The 17,766-nt window shown below is 41.9% G+C and overlaps 2 protein-coding genes across 5 annotated transcripts in view; one reads left to right on the top strand and one right to left on the bottom strand.

Annotated features, from left to right (window-relative positions):
- The window catches only part of LOC311021713 (uncharacterized protein), a 441,358-nt gene that overhangs the window by 127,794 nt on the left and 295,798 nt on the right, over positions 1-17,766 (top strand). The gene's annotated exons all lie outside the window — the stretch shown is intronic.
- The window catches only part of kalrna (kalirin RhoGEF kinase a), a 138,394-nt gene continuing 121,307 nt past the window's right edge, over positions 680-17,766 (bottom strand). Inside the window, exons 56-68 of one of the 4 annotated variants that reach the window (XM_084023806.1) lie at positions 14,734-15,017; positions 11,179-11,335; positions 9,359-9,421; positions 9,116-9,143; positions 8,403-8,565; positions 8,061-8,182; positions 7,712-7,843; positions 6,957-7,118; positions 6,333-6,411; positions 6,169-6,220; positions 5,588-5,736; positions 5,132-5,270; positions 680-4,884 (exon numbers count right to left, since the gene is read on the bottom strand). In XM_084023806.1, coding sequence (XP_083879932.1) covers positions 4,327-4,884; positions 5,132-5,270; positions 5,588-5,736; positions 6,169-6,220; positions 6,333-6,411; positions 6,957-7,118; positions 7,712-7,843; positions 8,061-8,182; positions 8,403-8,565; positions 9,116-9,143; positions 9,359-9,421; positions 11,179-11,335; positions 14,734-15,017 — 2,088 coding nt within the window. In that variant the 3' untranslated portion in view covers positions 680-4,326. Of the gene's footprint in view, positions 4,885-5,131; positions 5,271-5,587; positions 5,737-6,168; positions 6,221-6,332; positions 6,412-6,956; positions 7,119-7,711; positions 7,844-8,060; positions 8,183-8,402; positions 8,566-9,115; positions 9,144-9,358; positions 9,422-11,178; positions 11,336-12,477; positions 15,018-17,766 lie in introns of those variants that run through there. The other 3 variants (XM_084023807.1, XM_084023808.1, XM_084023809.1) reach the window with 3 other exon arrangements.

Here is a 17,766-nt window from a genome sequence, read left to right on the forward strand (position 1 = left end):
AAAAATAATTTTTGATTATAAATTAATAATTAAAAAAAAATTGACTGGTCTAAAATGAATGTTTTGTTTGCCTCTGTGTAGATGTGTGATGAAAAAAAGAAAAGAAAAAGATGTGTGATGTGTGGCTGCGCTTTCTAGCAAGGCTTGTTAGCCAATAGAATAAGGACGTTGGTATCACGTGGTATCTCTGCGTAGTCAGGGGTCAAGAGTCTTTGGGGTTGCCAGTTAGTCTGAACAAAACGGAAAAATGGATTATTGATGGATCACGTTACATGCATTTTGAAATACCACCGGAAAAGTAACCCAAATGTATGCAACCCACGTGTTGCAAAATTAATTCATACCACGAAATATGTATCGCTTGACATGATTTTGTTACTCCACTCGACCATGAAAACGCAGGTTGTGCATGAACTGGCAACCAATTGAGGGCGCATGCACTTCGAGCAACAGCTGTGTTGTGACGTGGAATGCAATGAAAGGGTGGCGTGCGAGTGCGACATCTAGTGGCTGAATGTTGTCAATGTCGTCAATAGCACCTTTGAATAATCCCGCTACTTTTCACAAAAACATTACTGCATGTTATTTTTATTTAATTTCAACATTTCTTTTGAGTCCATGTGTGTGAATCTCATATTCCAATTTCCTCTGATGAGAATTTTTATCACAAATAGTTATTTGTCTGGTTTAAAACATGGATGACATAATATTGAAAAACTCTAAGTTTGATTCTAATATAACACTTTGAGTCTCCATAGAACCAAGATAAAATACAACAACTGTTATTTTGCTGAGCTGCAGTTTATTGATTACGCCATTGTTTTATTTAATATGCCGATTGTTTCCTCACTAATGTTGTCAACAGCATATACAGTAGCAGCTTCAACTATGATCGTTAGCAGTTACCTCAAAGTACTTCTTATCATTTTTAACCATTAAACAAAACACTGTTCCTTGTATAAGGAATACATTGTTATACTATGTAAAAAGTAATGCTTTGTATTGTTTATGTATGTTGCCATGTTTGATGATGAGATAATTGTATCTCTGACACTTTAGTAAGGTGAAACATGTGCTCCCAACCTCACTCTTTCTCCCATTGGGAAGCTGAACATTTCCAAAGTCCCTGCTGAGAAGATGCCAATGAGATTAACACTCTTTTTCACCGATACCTGAATAGATCTCATTGCAGCTGCTGCATATAGGGCAGGATATCATTTAAAAAAAATAGTTATACCGGTACAATAAACAGTCCTGTACTTAAAGTGATTGAGTTCTTCATTTACCTTTACTTAATTTGATACCCATCCAGTGAATGGAAGCATTCAGTTGCATAAAATGCTACCACCACTGTATTTATTTTCATCAGATGTCACAAGCAGGTAGGCTATAGCCATACTTTTGAAAAAAAAAACACAAACAAACCCCAGGGCTCGACTTCACCACATATCGTTCACAGACGATATGAGTTGTATCTGCTGCGGTAGTGGGCCAATCACACGTAACCCTTGCAGTGATTGGCTGTGAGCAAAACCATAAACATAGTTGATTTTTTTCTACATCTGCACAAAAAGGATAAATGTAAGTATTAAACTTATCGTATGTAACTTGATACTGGGTTGTTTTGTCCGATACCTGAAAAGGTATCGATTAACGATGCCCAGCCCTAGATTTGCATGGATGTTGCTGTAACAGACATTGGTGAACGTGGCTTTAACAGAAGATTTTTCTAGATCTGGGTACAAAAAGGATCAATTGCAGATATTGTACTAATCGTACAGTTCTTGTTACTGCATTTTTTTGGCTGATACCTTTAAAGGTATTGAGTACTGATACCCAGCCGAAGATTTTCATGGAGGTTGTTATACTAGACAAAGGTGAAAGTCGCCTCTACAGGACAGTGGCGTGCTTATATTTGTTTCATTTGTTCCGCTTCATGAAAATAAAGGCCTACTATTGTTGTACACTAAATGCTTGTGGGGGAGGTGAGGATGCAAAGCGGTCAGAAGGGAGCACTTTAAAGGCGTAAGCATTTGGTGAAAGCAGAGGACAGCACTTGTGATGGCAGAACACATTCGACAATATTTTTTACATTCATCAGTAGAAACAAGACAGTAAATGGACTTTTCTGTCTAAATCCAGTTCAGCAGCCACATTAACTATTTTACAAGACAAATGAACAGGACCCAAACACTATGGTTGGTGACTTACCACAGTGGCTGGTAGGCAAATGTACAAACAGAAAGGTTTCATTTCCCACCGTTACACAACATGTTTTCTGTTCAACAACTGGACAGATTTCTAACCTGATTTCTAAACCATCCCTGGTGAATTTACATGCAGGTATTTCCCTGATTATTCTACTTTATTTGTAAACTACGTAAGCATTTGTAAACAGTGATACGAACAAATTCTAGGTGTCCTATAGAAAGGGTTTCAGTCTCCATGGTGTCGTCTCTGTGTTCCTGTGTAAGGTCCAGCTTCACCTTCCATGAAGTGATGCTTCCAGTGGCCCATTTGAACCCAGTTCATTGTAGTTCATGACAGCACAGTTCAGTATAGATCAGTCTGTGATTTGACAAAGTAAACTCTGATGCTGCGCAGTCCAGCAGCTGTTCAGTAACTTCGAGTCACTCATCTTATGTTAACTCCACGTTAGCGTCGGCCAAACTGCTCCAGGCCACCATTGAAAATATGATTTCACTCCCAACCTCAGTCATAAAATAAATAAACATTTAATAAATTAAAAGTTATATTAGAGCAATGTTCAGTGCTGTTGCATCCAGTCCAATAAGCTCTCCATGTCAGTGGTTTAAATTTTACAGGTAACATTGCGGTCTCCACAAATAAGTAGTCTGTTATCCTGCGATGGACCAGACGAGTTAAGTCCAGTTCTTTGCTTTCTGCCATTAAGGAGACATTTTTATATTTCCTTTGTGGAAAGGATTTTCCACCAGTGACTTAGATAAGCAAGGAGAATGTAGAACGTTTTTGGTTAGTGGGGATGTGGACCTTTCCCTCCTCAGTAAACCACCACACATTCAACACCACAATAACCAGAACGTCCATGCTATCGAGTGAAGCACTTGATTGTTAGACCCAAATTAATTCACACAGTTTTTCTACAACAAACTCCTCCATCACACTGTTCCTCATAATGACCTAATAATCCCTAATTAACGGTCTACTTTGTTAGTGCAGCTACTGTGTGAGGCAGGCGTCAAGTAATATGCAGTGACAGTCCCAGTCAACGTGTTCTTTACCCAGGAAAAATCGTATAATCCTCCGATACATCTAGTTATGATCCATGAGATTCCCTTTGTCACAGTTTAGACTATTTAAAAAGGTACAGTGTGTAACATTTAGGAGGATATATAGGCAGAAATGGACTATAACATGTATGTTTAAGCCGTTTGTATCTAAATTCGAACCCGACCAATTTATTGGTATCGTATTCGCGTCGGCCACTTTAGTTCTTTTACACTCTTGGTTTCAGTTGGTTACAGTCTGAAACCTCACCACTAGATGTCGCCAAATCATCCACACTGCACCTGTAAAATGAAATTTGTCACAGTGCACTCACATTTTTGCTACTGACTAACCCTATGAGAGCACAGGCCAGGCAAAGTATCACTGTCCAAAACTCACACAACCTTTAATATGTTATGTTTGCCAAAGCATGTTAGCTGGGCATAGTTGGTAAAATGCTTCACAGTGAATACGATTCTGCTGGCCAGTTGGCTAGTGAGGTTGATCCCTGCAGGACTCAGTGCTGCCTGAGTGCTCCTGAGCAACAGGCCTTCTGCAGATCCAAGTGAAAGAGGCAAGATATGATTAGCTTCTAACAAAGAGCTCTTGCCTCAAATATATCATCTAAAACAAATATTACAAATATAAACTAATATGTTGCCATTATGCCTGATCACAGTGTGTTTTCTAAATGCTCATTTCCTCAACTTTGAGGTCATTTCTTTGGGTTCTTATGGGGTGTTCTAGGCAGTTTATGGGACCTGCTTCATATTTAATGGTTGATATCAGGTGAACAAAAGGTCAAAGGAAGTGTTAGTCAATATCTAAATATCGTACAGCCATAACTTTCAATTATTTCTTCTGCTCATATTTGAGTCAAGTGGCCTAGTGGTCCCGTAGCAAAACTTAATCTCGACCCAATGGAAGGATTCAGACACCGCATCTCTTTCACACTCACACATCGTTAAATATTAAAGAGAATTAAATGCTTCAAACACATTGTCGTGTTATTGTGGGTGCCCCGGTGGTCACAGTTGGGTTGTTATTGAGCGTCCAAGCACTCGGAGCTCCTCTCCGTCACAGCGTGTTGCCCATGCTGCTGCTCACCAGCCCTTTGATATTAGTAACGGGCCGAACGTCATGCAGCTGGCGTCTGCGGTCAATGAATGTGGCCAGCCGCGTCGTGTCCAGGGGCGTCTTGGAGTAATCCCCGCCATGTGCACCCCCACGGCCCACCCACGGGTGCTGCAGACAGGAAGTAGCGCTTGGCCTCTTTCTGGGATCCTGCTGCAGAACTGAGGACACAAAATCCCTCGCTGCCTGGCTCACGCCGTGGAAGTATTCATCCGGGAAGCAAAAGTCCAGGCGGCAGATGTTAACGCAGGTTTCCTCCGGTGACTCGTCCAGAAACGGGGAAACGCCACTGAGCATCACATAGGCGAGCACGCCGACGCTCCACACATCAGTGGCGACAGAGACGGGCGTCCCGCGGATGAGCTCAGGTGCCGCGAACTCAGGGTTTCCAAGGAGAAGGTGGACATAGCGGCGGTGGGCAGACAGCTGGACGGCATCGCCAAGGTCGATGAGTTTAATGCCCGGGGTGTGAGAGCGGAGGTCCACCATGATGTTCTCAGGCTGCAGCAGAGAAAAACAAATGCAGAATCAATCAGCTAATTATTTATTGTAAATTATACAAAAAAAAATAACAAAAAGTTGGAAATTGCATCTTCCATATGTCACAATTTACATGTCAGCTTCTACAGATAATAGTATACATTTCTCAGGCACACATACATAATTAAGAGTAAAAATAACTCTTAAGTCCACTGATTAATCAAGTCAGACTTTATAGATGTAGCACAGACACACACGCGGTTCTCACCTTCAGATCCAGGTGTGCCACTCTGCAGGTATGAAGGTGCTGCAGGGCCTCTAGTGTCTCTCTTATGAAGAACGCCACCTTCTCCTCCATCAGCTCATCGTGGGCGACGAGGTAATCGAGCAAACGGCCATCCTCCAGCCTGAAACACACACACACACACACACACACACACACACACACACACACACACACACACACACACACACACACACACACACACACACACACACACACACACACACACACACACACACACAGCTTAGAAACAGTCATGTTCCTAGCCAGCCATCTGTATTATAATATCTGATCCGCTGTTCAATCATAAGGTTGCCATTGGCTTGGGGACTGCAGTTTGAAATTGGCTGTAAGATCTTGGATTAGTGTTAAAGGTTTAAAGTCAACTCAGTACCTAATTGCACATAAAAGCGGGAGTTCCTTTAATTCAGTCAGACTTACTGCTCCAGGATCAGCATCAGAGAGCTGGGAGACTCGTACGTATCCAACAGCGCCACCAGCTGGTGATGCTGTACATGACGGAGGACGTCGGCCTCGTGAGCCACCTGTTCCTTCTTCTGCATCTTCTTACTCACAAACTTTACGGCAACCTGAACGCAATATAAAAGCGACATGTGACAGCACACTGGAAGCACAGATGATAAAACTCACTGCATACGGTAATGTGCAAAACCTCAAACCACAAACACAATATTCACTGGAACTGAAACACATCAAAATAAATACATATTCATAGATAGAAAAACTAACAGGACCAGTGTGTGTAAACTCAATGCAGTATGCTGCATCTGAAAACCACAACATACACCAAACTACAGCCTTTATTTCAAGCTGAAATATATTGAAATTACATTTGACTGTAACTTTAAACATACAATGACCTTTTTAAAACTGAAAAAATGTATTGTAATCTTGAATATGAACATCACTGCAAAGAAGAACACCTTACCTGTAACCTGAACAGTGAAAAGCAATACACACTACAACAGCATGAGATCAGTCAGTCTGTCAGGATGCCCTACCTCTTTCTTTGTAGTCTTGTTGAGACATTTTCTCACCACTGAAAACCGTCCTCTGGTGAAACAAACCAGGACAACAGAGGCTCAATCAACAGTTGCAACATTCAACGCCTGGGCTGAAAACCACGTTGGGACATTTTGAAGCTCAATGATTTGGGACGGCTTACCTTCCAATCTCAGAGATCTCAGAATAAGTCGACTCAAAGTTGTCTTTCCACTGGATCCCTGTTCCATCATACCCAGAGTCTGGACGGAGAACGGGAGCAGAAGATTGAAGATGTTCTACACGTTTCATTGTCAACACTACATGTCTTGTGCCAGACTGGACTCCTAAACATGATGTCCCTCACAACAAGGTTGTCTGTCTAAAACTGTGGCTCTGGAAAAACCTAAAAACCTAAGTGAGGGAGCAGTTTAGTTGTAACGGAACAAGCCGACATTGGTTTTACTTTAGTCCAACAAACTGGACATGCCTTTACTGTAAGCTGCTTTGAAATAGAAATAGCTTGACATGAGAAGACCAGTATTAATCTCAAGTCGTTGCATTAAGTACGGAGCTGGAATGAGGACACGCTTAGCCTAGCTTAGCATAAAGACTAAAACCAACAGGGAAAGGGCGTTTGTTTGGGGATAAAGAAATCTCGTCAGTATCAGCATTAGATGTGTTTGGATGGAGCAAGACCAGTGGTTTCCCCTTGTTTGCTACGACCTCATGCCGTTAATACACCGACAGCTTAGATCAGCTTTATAGCCATCAGTGTGTGTGTGTGTCTGTGTGTGTCTTGACTTACTGCTGCTGGGCAGTGTGATCATATTTGAGGGTTCGGATGGCGGGCCGACCCCCCAGCGGTTGGAGGCTCGTACTCTGAACTGATAATGACCTCCGGGGATCAGAGCGTCGATCTGAACACATTCCTCTCTGCTGCTGGCCACCTGCTGCCATAGCAACGAGTCTGAGGGTGAGAGAGGATAAGAGGTTTAAATTCACAATATGTAATTTTCTGCCTGTAGGGGCGGCTCGGTCAACACAATGACACAAGACGGCGTTTGGTGCCGTCGTGAAGTAGTGTGGGATCATGGGAGATGTTGTCTTCACCACCTTTGTCGGCGCTGCAGCAAGCTTATCCCTTTAGGATTCTGTTTTGACCACAGAGATCTCCTCGTCTCCCAAACCAACCCGCTGATTAAAACTGGTACAACAAACTGAATAAAACAGTTTCACGCAAGAAATTCATGTTTCTCTTTCTACACTGTTGCTAAATTTTGCTATTCAGCTAGTTTTCCTGATAACCTTATTTTATTTAACCTATTTTATAATTTTTCATTTTTAGGAATGTTACTGCAGAAAAGTTACATATTATACCTTTAACTTCTTTGCATATTTTCTTTGAAATAAAATTTTAAAAAAATGTGACCACAAAAAAAACTTCTTTGCATATTTCTCACACACACACACACACACACACACACACACACACACACACACACACACACACACACACACACACACACACACACACACACACACACACACACACACACACACCTTCCTGTCTGTACTCCACAGTGTAGCTGCTGACAGTACAGTGAGCAGATGAAGCTGGAGGCGGCCAGTGGATCATCACTGCTGTGCTGCTGGCCTCCTGGGCCACCGGTCTCCCAGGGGCTGCTGGGATACCTGCAGGAGATGGGGGAAAAAACAGCAACATGCAGTCAACAAACCACAGCAGCTGCTCTGAAGGTTCAATGACAGGAACTTTTGTTGAACATCTAAAGTTTTTTAAATGATTTCGGAAACGTAAAATCTTTCTCTAGACTTCCACCTTTTTCAGTCTGTTGCTGACCGGTCACCATTTTATTGTGGTGAAATGCTCCTTTTAACCCCAGCGCTTTACCTTGCACTTTAATGGTGGCGGAGGAGGAAGCAGAGCCGTGGTCGTTGACAGCAACGCAGGTGTAGATGCCAGTGTCCTGAGGCATCAGGTTACAGATCTTCAACAAGATGTCACCTGTATCCCTGGAGACGAGGAGGGAGGAGAGGCAAGGGTTGAAGGAAAGACAAAGAAGTGGAGCAGTAAAGAAGGAGAGAGGAGACAAGAAATGGGAGGGAGAGGAACCAGTGGAGGGGAAGAGAGCAGGGAAGCAGGACGTGCAGAAAAGGAAAAGGACAGTTTAGTAGGAATTAGAGTGACTATAGCCGGTATGGAAGTAAGGGATCTGCACACAGGTGTTGTTACCTGATGTCTATGGTGAAGCGGTTGTTGCTGGTCACTGGGTTCTGGTCGGGGCCCTTCAGGGTGACGGAGGGTTTCGGTCGTCCACAGACTTTACAGCAGAGGACCACGGTCTCCCCAAACGCACACACCACGTCTGCCAGGGGGACGAGGAACTCTGGAGCCACTGCAGCAGGATACGCATCACAAAATACACATATTTAGATATCATAATTCATGGAATACACTGTATATTATTTTAAATGTGGACTTCAGATGAGAGCAACATACTCTCCATTGAGCCATGTGACTGCAGAGGTGGTTGGCTAACACAGTGTGGCCCTCTGGTTTGTGAACAGGATTTCATTCTTTCCCATCATGTCCCACCAGACCGGAACGTCTGATTCAATTTCTACAAACTGTTTCTCTCACCTCGAGTTTGTGCAGGCATTGAGGCATGACGGATAACCAGCCAAGTGAAGCCTAATTCTGGCATGGCGTCGGCACACTCAGACGTGTTCTGGCACTGGATTAAATATTATCCCAATTTGGCTCAAACGGCTGTCAGATTTAGTCAGTCATTGGGGATGTGACATGGAGGAATTAAAATGCACCGGGAAGAAAACACAAATGCTTGTAGTCCCATGTAGAACACGGGGTTGTCCTGCACTCCAGCCTCATGTGGACAGAATGAGTATTCATAGAATCTAAACCCAAGTTTTGAATGGCCGACTTACCTTCCTGGATGAAATTTGGGTTGAGAAGCTGGAAAACAGATGAGGTTGAAGTTTAGCTGAGGTTAAGTTTTCAAGATATAATACCCATAAAAAGTACACTATTTGTTTGAATATATAATCTAATTTTAAAAAATGTATTCTCTGACAAGCCCACTGGTTGTAGAAAGACTAAATGACCTGGTTTTGCAACTTCATGCAAGTGAACAAAAAAAGAAAAAAAAAAAAAAGAAAAACCCTGCATACCTCCATGCCTGTTTTTGGGTCAAGGTCATCGTCACAGTCGGACTCATCTGAAGTGTGAACGTCCTGGGGGAGAACGGAGGAGGAAGAGGAAAGGAGATGCATGGGAGGGAAGAGTGAGAGATAATACGTTTAAGCAGGGCAGGGGATAAATAAGAAGGAAATAAGAAGAAATTGTCAACAAAGGAACAAGAAGAACAAGGGAATGAATGAAAAGGGTGAGCATTGAGAAGACAACTCAAAAGCAAAAGAGCAGGGGAAGAAGAAGAGGAAAGAAAGGAAATAAGGGAGGAAAATAACAAAAAAGAAAATAAATATTCGAGAGAGAGGAAATAAATGGAAAAAAGGAAGTGAAGCGGATGAAGAGAATATTAGGAGTATGTGTGTATTACTCTACAGGAGTAAAGGAAACCAGGAAAAACACTCCTTTATTTATCTGTGAAGGGGATTCCAGGTTCCGGGGGAACTTGCAAAGAACCCTGTTGATACTCACCTGAGAGCTGTTGTGGTTTTGGATGTGTTTTTTTGTGCTTAGCTTCCTTATACTGTTTTATTTCCATTTCCTTCTTAGGAAGAATGATATCCCACAATTCATCAGGGAGCAATCAACCACTACTAACTGCTGAAGTCAAAGTGCTTCAAACGGCAATTCACTAATGACCAGTATCGAGAAAAACAAAGTGACTGAAGCGTTTCCAAAAGGAATATGGCCCTTAAAAGTCCAATTTAAGTAAAGTTCCATACAAGATAATGTGGTTTAATGCATTTCGAGTTAAAAAAAAAAAAAAAAAGACAACAAAAAATGATTTGTGTTAACTTTGAAACCGCAACTATCATATAAACTTTAAAATCACGGGACTAATCACCATGACGTGTCAGTTATAAACACACTTTTTTTTGCTCCATGTTAGTCCACTACGGTGTACAGCAAACACTGGTTAGCACAGCAGAGGAAAACACATTTCAAATCAAGCGGATATCCGTCGGTGAATTCTACCTCTATTCATGCACACGGAGGAGGAAATAAATCACAACACAAAAATAAATCAGACTTTATTTTCCAGTCAGTGCATATGAGGATTCGGGGGTAAAACAAAATGAGGGAAAACAATGTGCAGTGTTCTAGTTTAATGGTTCTCAACCGTCAGACATTTTGAAATGTCACTTTCCATGTTTAGTTTTTGTTTTTTAGCCATCTTAAATATTAGGGCCTGCTCACACAAGCATTTACGACATAACAGTTTGCACTGGAATCAACTGCAATGGCGTTGTTCTGATTGGTGGATTTGTTCATGGAATTAATCTATTTATTCAAATAGTTTTTCTGTGAACTTCAAAGCAAAACCTTACTCATATTTACAAGCAGAATGATTACAGCGAGGTAGTTGACACTTGATTAGAAACACATTAAAGTGCTGTATTACTTAGTACTTTCACAAAGAATGTAAATATTCTGTGGGGGAAAAGTAAAAACTATTTTCTTGAGTGTTTGCACCACGAATAAAGGCATCAACCAATCATGTAGTGTGGAAGGATTACAAAAGTGGCAGCTTTACTTACAGTAAGTCACCCCGAAACCTAAAGTCCTGGTTTGGCTGTGCTTTTACCACATCCACACTCAGCACGGTCAGCAAAATTCTAAATTCACGTCGCTGCAGGTTGAGAACCATCGCTGGAGTCAAATAAGGACAGAACAACTACTTTGTTGCAGGTCTGCACACACACGGGTTAGGAAGAAAAATAAAAACCAAGTGGGGCAGGTGAGGGGTCTCGGCACACACATATGACATCACCAGCGTGCGCCATAGGGCTGCTTTACTCACTTTTCCCTTCGCCCTGGTGGCTGGGGAGGCGAGGGGAGGGGGTGTGGTTTCTTTGGGCTTACGGAGGAGGCCGTTCTCCTGACTTCTGACCCCCACCAAGGAGTCCTTGGCTTCAGCGCGCTTCCTGGCACGCAGTGTGTTCCATGACAGAGACTTCCTGTTCGGTACAGGAACAAGAAACATCAACCAGCCAATCAGAGAGAAGCTCAGCCGTCTCCAGCCGAGTCTGGCTGTAGAGGCAACTTGTTGTCAGGACTTTCTCAGAACCCTCTGTAGCATTCAAGTGGCTGGGAAGTTACAGGCTACACATTTAGTGTTCTGTCATAATAATACATAATTATGCATTCGATTCTATTCAGTCCCACTTCTCAGCTGTGTGTTTTCATTGTATTTATACACAAAAAGGGGATACAGACCAGGAAAAACACAGATGTACTTAATGAATTACAACACACACGGAGGGCAAACAACTTCATTAATGTATTGCACCTCTAAAGGTCATTCTGGACAGACACTGACACCAATTATTTCAGTTCCTATTTACTATTGAGTAGTATTAGCATGCTAACTTTAGCATTTAAACTGGGAAAATCGTTAGCAGAATGCAGCTATTCTAGTATTTGAATTAAACTGTACAGTAATTTAATTTGTACAAAACAGTCATTTGAAAATTGAAACAGTAGTCCATTTTGAAAAGTCAATACAATTCAGTAAATAGCAAATGTTTCCATTGTATTACTTTATATGTTTGCAATAAATATAATCATGTGAATCACACATCATCTATAATCATGAGAATTAAATAAGAAAAATTAACCGTTTATAATGATTATCTGCTTTTCGTGACCGGACAGACGTGATCATTAAATCACTTTCCAATCTACCCAATCTATTTTTTTTTTTTTAATTGAAATGTTATTTGAAACTTTTTTTTTAATTATTATGATATACTAAAAGATGATTCACATTATATTTATGAGAAGCTTTTCGTCAGAGATACTTTTTTCATTGTATAATTACAGATTTTTGTTCTTTTTAAGAAGCTTTCTTAAAAAAAGAAGGAATGATGATATATTGTGTTTGTCAGCCTATGGCCTCCATAGGTTCCTCTAATTCCATCATGTTTGTCAGTACAGTCTTGATGTGTTTGTGTTGTGGCAGAGGGTCCTGACAGCATCGCTGTTGCCTGAAGCTGCAGCCAGACTCTTCTGATCCATTAGGATACAGCAGAGGAAGGGCAGAGGGACAGAAGGACATAGACACTGGTCTCACTTTATTAAGAGGGACATAAAGTTAGACTGGAGCAACAGAAACATGCTGTACCCTTCCTCTAACACAACACTGTGACCTGTTCACACCTGCAGTTCAACACGTGTCTCCTGTAGATTTATAACCAATTCATTTTAATTTATGTTCCTTTATGTCCCACATGAGAACTGTAGACTCCATTCTTTCGGATAATGACTGTACTGTATACTACATCGTTAATATTACTACTTTATCTCAGTGTCATGTCACATATTAACCACTTTGCCATGTTAGTCGAGTCAGATGAACTTGCAAGAAGATTTTTCTTTCCATCATCACTGCTCACATAATTTCAGTCAATTCATGGACGTAAAGCAGTTCTAGGCAGTAAACACTGAAAAACATGAAAAAATGTTTCTCATCATTTTAAATTAATATTGATTCATATTTGTGTGCCATCTGTGGAGTTTCAAACCGTTGAGGTTAGTAAAAACAAACTGAAAAGGTCAAAAAAAGAGTCACTACAGTAACAACAAATACAAAAAGCTGAAATTAAACAAACAGGGAAAAGGTGAATAGTGCATAGTGAACCTGCTCTACTGTTAGGTGAAGAAAATGTCAGCTGTTAATCTTTATAGTCACATTCTCGATAAATGAAACCCTGTTATCTATTAAATAATAATTGAGATAAAGTAACCTTAAATCAAATATGACTTTAATAACCGTCGATTTTATCTTCTTCCTTTTAAATTCTTCCTTCTAAACCAACACCTTTAGCCACTTCACTCCTAAATCTCCCTCATCTTAAAAAGGACAAAGTGTAGGGTTTAGTGGCACCTAGTGGTGTGGTTGCACATTGCAACTGACTGAACACCCCTCTGCTGACTCCTCCTCTTCCAACTGTGAAAACAACCATACTTAGATTCAGTGATTGGAATATTTTATTCCATTCCTACTAACAGATGCTTGAAATGCTACACATTAGCCCTTCTAACTGAGAAACTCCATCCAGTGGTATGACAGTGCACACAGAAGCAGGCAGACCGCTCAGTTTAACATTTGCTGTTGTAGTTTATTTACAAATATTAAAAACTACAATCATCTTCAGCCTACCGCAGAACAAAACAACTTCACCTTCACGTCGCTTTGCTAACTCATGCTCAAGTCCAAAAGGTTTATTTTACATATTTAAAATACATTTAAAATCATTAGTATTAGACTACCAACAGTACAATGCTGACCGTTGCCATTAAATGCAACATATTGCACAGCCTGACTTCATTCATATTTTTTCTTATCTTAAATAGTGCAAAAGGGATTTTTTTTTTAAACAGGAATGTTCTAGAGCCTTGGTTGAAAAAACAAAATTAACTTTGTACAGTGAACCGCCGGCATAATAAACAAAATCAACATGGAGGAAACAAAATCCAACTTTGTCCGTAAAATAAAATAATAATTAACAAGGCAGAAAAACAACAACAACAACAACAAGAGGAATAAACCCAAATTCGTGTGTAGATTGCCACAGACAACAAAATAAATCTTCTCCACTGCGGAGAACAGGGCTGAGTCCACCTGAATGCCCCAGGCGAGGTTTCTTTTTCTTTCCAAAATCAGTATTAAAGAAAAAAAAAAAATATATATATATATATACAAAAAAAGAAAAAGACAAAAAAAAGACAAAAACAGGGTGTTAGGAACTGAAATAAGAGTCCGGTTTTAGCTCCACATGAGTTTCAATGTTTTTTTTCTCTCTGGTTTCCAGAGTCAGCTACACGTTACAAGATTTTCTATCCAGTCTATTTCTGTGGGATAAATCCTCAGTACTCCATTACATGAAAAGCATCAGTGTTTGGATGTGTGTTTGTGTGTGTGTATGCAAGCGTTCGGTTGCAAGCCTGAAATCCATTTTCATGTAGTTGCCATAGAAACGTCAAGAGACAATGGCTCAGAAATTAAACTGTCACTGCAGCAGCTTGACGGACAGTAAGAGACCAGTTCTGTACATTCTACCTCCGAGGAGCAACAAGACCAAAATCAGGAGTTAAAATACAAAAAAAAAAAAAAAAAGTCTCCTGTGAGATCCAAGAGTTCGTTCTTAACGGGAGGAGGAAGAGGAGGAAGGGGAGTATATGAGGGAGGGAGGAGTAAGGAACTGGGGATTGGGGGCTGATTCAAAAAAACAAAACAGGTAGGCAAGAGTTTGTCACCTCAATTCTCTCATCCAATCCGAGTGCTTGGTTTGAAGGCCAACCAGAAGTGCGTCTGTCTGCAGGTAAAGAAGTGCTGGGTGGGTGGGAGACTTACTTGATGTTGTTGGCATCGGCCACCGCCGCCGAGAAGGAGGAAGTAGAAGAAGAGTCTTTTATGGACTTTGTGAGCGGGCCCAAGATGTGTCCCGGCACCCAGCCCTCCGCGGCCGGTGATTGGCTGTTGGCTGGCCGGTAAACAAGGTACATGTTCTGCTGATTGGTGGCCAGGATTTGGACCTTCTCTCCCTGGCTGACGCAGATCTCGTTCTCTTTGAGCGCCGCGTAGTCCTGAGAGATCAGCATGGTGGAGGAGACGCCGTTACAGCCGCCTTCAACGTCCTGAGGGGGAGACGATGGCAAAGAGAGAGAGAGGAGAGGGGGAGACGAGGGGAGGAAAACAAAGAGGAGACCAAAGTAAAGAAATGACGGACAAAGAGAGGATGAGGACAATTGAGGACAAGGTTAAGGTGACTCTGTGTGGGTCGGCGGGCTGTGACGCCGTTAAAGCTGACCCAAACTGAAGAAGGAGCGGTGGGAGGTCAGGACCGAGGAGGAGGGAAGACAATGACAACAGAGCATCAGCATTCTGTTCAGGCTTTCCTTTCTAACCAGCTGTGGTCACGCCAGCTCACAACAGGCACAGACAGAACAAAGGTGAATGCTGCTGAGACTGCTGCCGCCGAGTCTTCATGTTCCAGTTCTCATTTAACCAGTAAATGTCTATACACATATTCCCATGTTAGTTACACTAAGTCCCGCCCCCTCCATGTGAGTGCATGGGACCATGGCCTAGTCTGATGTGTGTTTAAGTGTTCTTTGAGGGTTTTATTTAGTTGTTTGACGATGTAAAAAGGGGAGGTGAGGTGGACAGCTGCTCAGTGATGTAGTCGACGTGGAGCTGGACGCTCAGGGATCTAATGAGGCATGCGTTCATAAATTAACTGCATTCTCTTTTTGTTTGAATTTATTCCAATGATTTGGTTTTATTTTTTCATTAACCGTACTGTTTTATCAGTGTTGAAATGTTAGTTTTTGTCTTAGTTTTGTCTTGCTCTAGTTTGGCTTTCTGGTGTTATATTGCCTGGTATCTCACTTTTGTTTTGTCTGTCAAAGTACTTTGTAAACTCTGTTTTTAAAAGTTATTAGGGCCCGAGCGCCGACAACGTCGGGCAGCGAAGCCCTATTGAAATGCGAATGTTTTTTATTATTATTAGGGCCCGAGCGCCGACAACGTCGGGCAGCGAAGCCCTATTGAAATGCGAATGTTTTTTATTATTATTATTCTTATTTTTCTGCCACTTTGCGTGCCATTTTGGGGGCCTTAGCAAAATAATTAGCTTACCAAATTTGGTGTGCTAATAGAAAACGGCGAAAATTTTGATATTTTAAAGGTTTCATAGTTGGCCACAGAAAAGTGGCTCGCTAGCGCCACCTAACGCAAAGAAGGATGGCCAGCTCACACCGTAACTCCAATTAACTTGAAATTTTGCACAGATATGCAGATCCGTGAGCTCTACAAAAAATTAAATTATGGCACCAAAGTCCGCCTACCGAAATTTTCCGCCATTTTGAATTTTGTGAAAAACGCCTTTTTGCTAATTCCTCCTAAACCGTAGATCAGATTCTCACCAAATTTGCTGTGCATCATCATTAGACCAAGCTGGTCAAGTGCTATCAAAAGCTTTGTATAATGTCGTTGCATTCAGAAGTTATTAGCCAATGAACGTCAGAGGGGCGGGGCTCTAAAAATCAATACACATAACTCCACAATATTTAACCTAATCATCATTAAACTTGCAGATTATGTTGACATATGTCCCTGGAACATATCCTGAAAGTTTTATTAAAATTGACCACTCGGGGGCGCTACAGTAAATCAGCCATTTTTCAATTGTAAGGTTTGTATTTTAACTGACTTCTCCTACACCGTTGATCCGATTCCTACCAAACTTTTTGAGCCTGTTCTAGAGGCCTCGACGATTAAAAATGATCAAAAGGTCTTACATAAATCCTACGGGAGCGCAATTACGGCACCCTGAACATGGACGAATTTCATGCTTTGCCACAATACTCTAAACTGTTATAACTTCAGTGTCCATTGTCCGATCATGTTCAAACTTCTCACATTTGATGAGAATCCCACCCTGAACACGTCTGCACTGCAATTTTGACTCACAATCAGAGCGCCACCTATTGGCGACATGAAATATCATGTTTTTACACCCGTATAAGGTCAGAGTGTCGTGGAACTTTGCACCCCAGTCAAGCGTGATGACTTCAATCATCTGATACAATGATCAACACGACGATTAAGGCAAAAGAGAGGACTCAGGCAAGGGACGACCGGCAACGTGGTGGTGGCCGGGGACGACCCGCGCCGTGGCTGTGGCCGGGGACGACAGGCGCCAGCCGTGGCGGTGGCCGGGGACGACCCGAGCCGTGGCGGTGGCCGGGGACGACAGGCGCCAGCCATGGCGGTGGCCGGGGACGACCCGCCCCGTGGCGGTGGCCAGGCCAAGCGGTCCGACACGTCAGGCGGCCGTAGCACTAACCGAGTTACGTGCCATGCGAGGGCCCGTTATCACTGCTCGCAGTTTTAATTATTCTTATTTTTCTGCCACTTTGCGTGCCATTTTGGGGGCCTTAGCAAAATAATTAGCTTACCAAATTTGGTGTGCTAATAGAAAACGGCGAAAATTTTGATATTTTAAAGGTTTCATAGTTGGCCACAGAAAAGTGGCTCGCTAGCGCCACCTAACGCAAAGAAGGATGGCCAGCTCACACCGTAACTCCAATTAACTTGAAATTTTGCACAGATATGCAGATCCGTGAGCTCTACAAAAAATTAAATTATGGCACCAAAGTCCGCCTACCGAAATTTTCCGCCATTTTGAATTTTGTGAAAAACGCCTTTTTGCTAATTCCTCCTAAACCGTAGATCAGATTCTCACCAAATTTGCTGTGCATCATCATTAGACCAAGCTGGTCAAGTGCTATCAAAAGCTTTGTATAATGTCGTTGCATTCAGAAGTTATTAGCCAATGAACGTCAGAGGGGCGGGGCTCTAAAAATCAATACACATAACTCC

The sequence above is a fragment of the Eutrigla gurnardus genome (genome assembly GCF_963514095.1).
Source record: "Eutrigla gurnardus genome assembly, chromosome: 12".
NCBI classification, from domain to species: domain Eukaryota; kingdom Metazoa; phylum Chordata; class Actinopteri; order Perciformes; family Triglidae; genus Eutrigla; species Eutrigla gurnardus.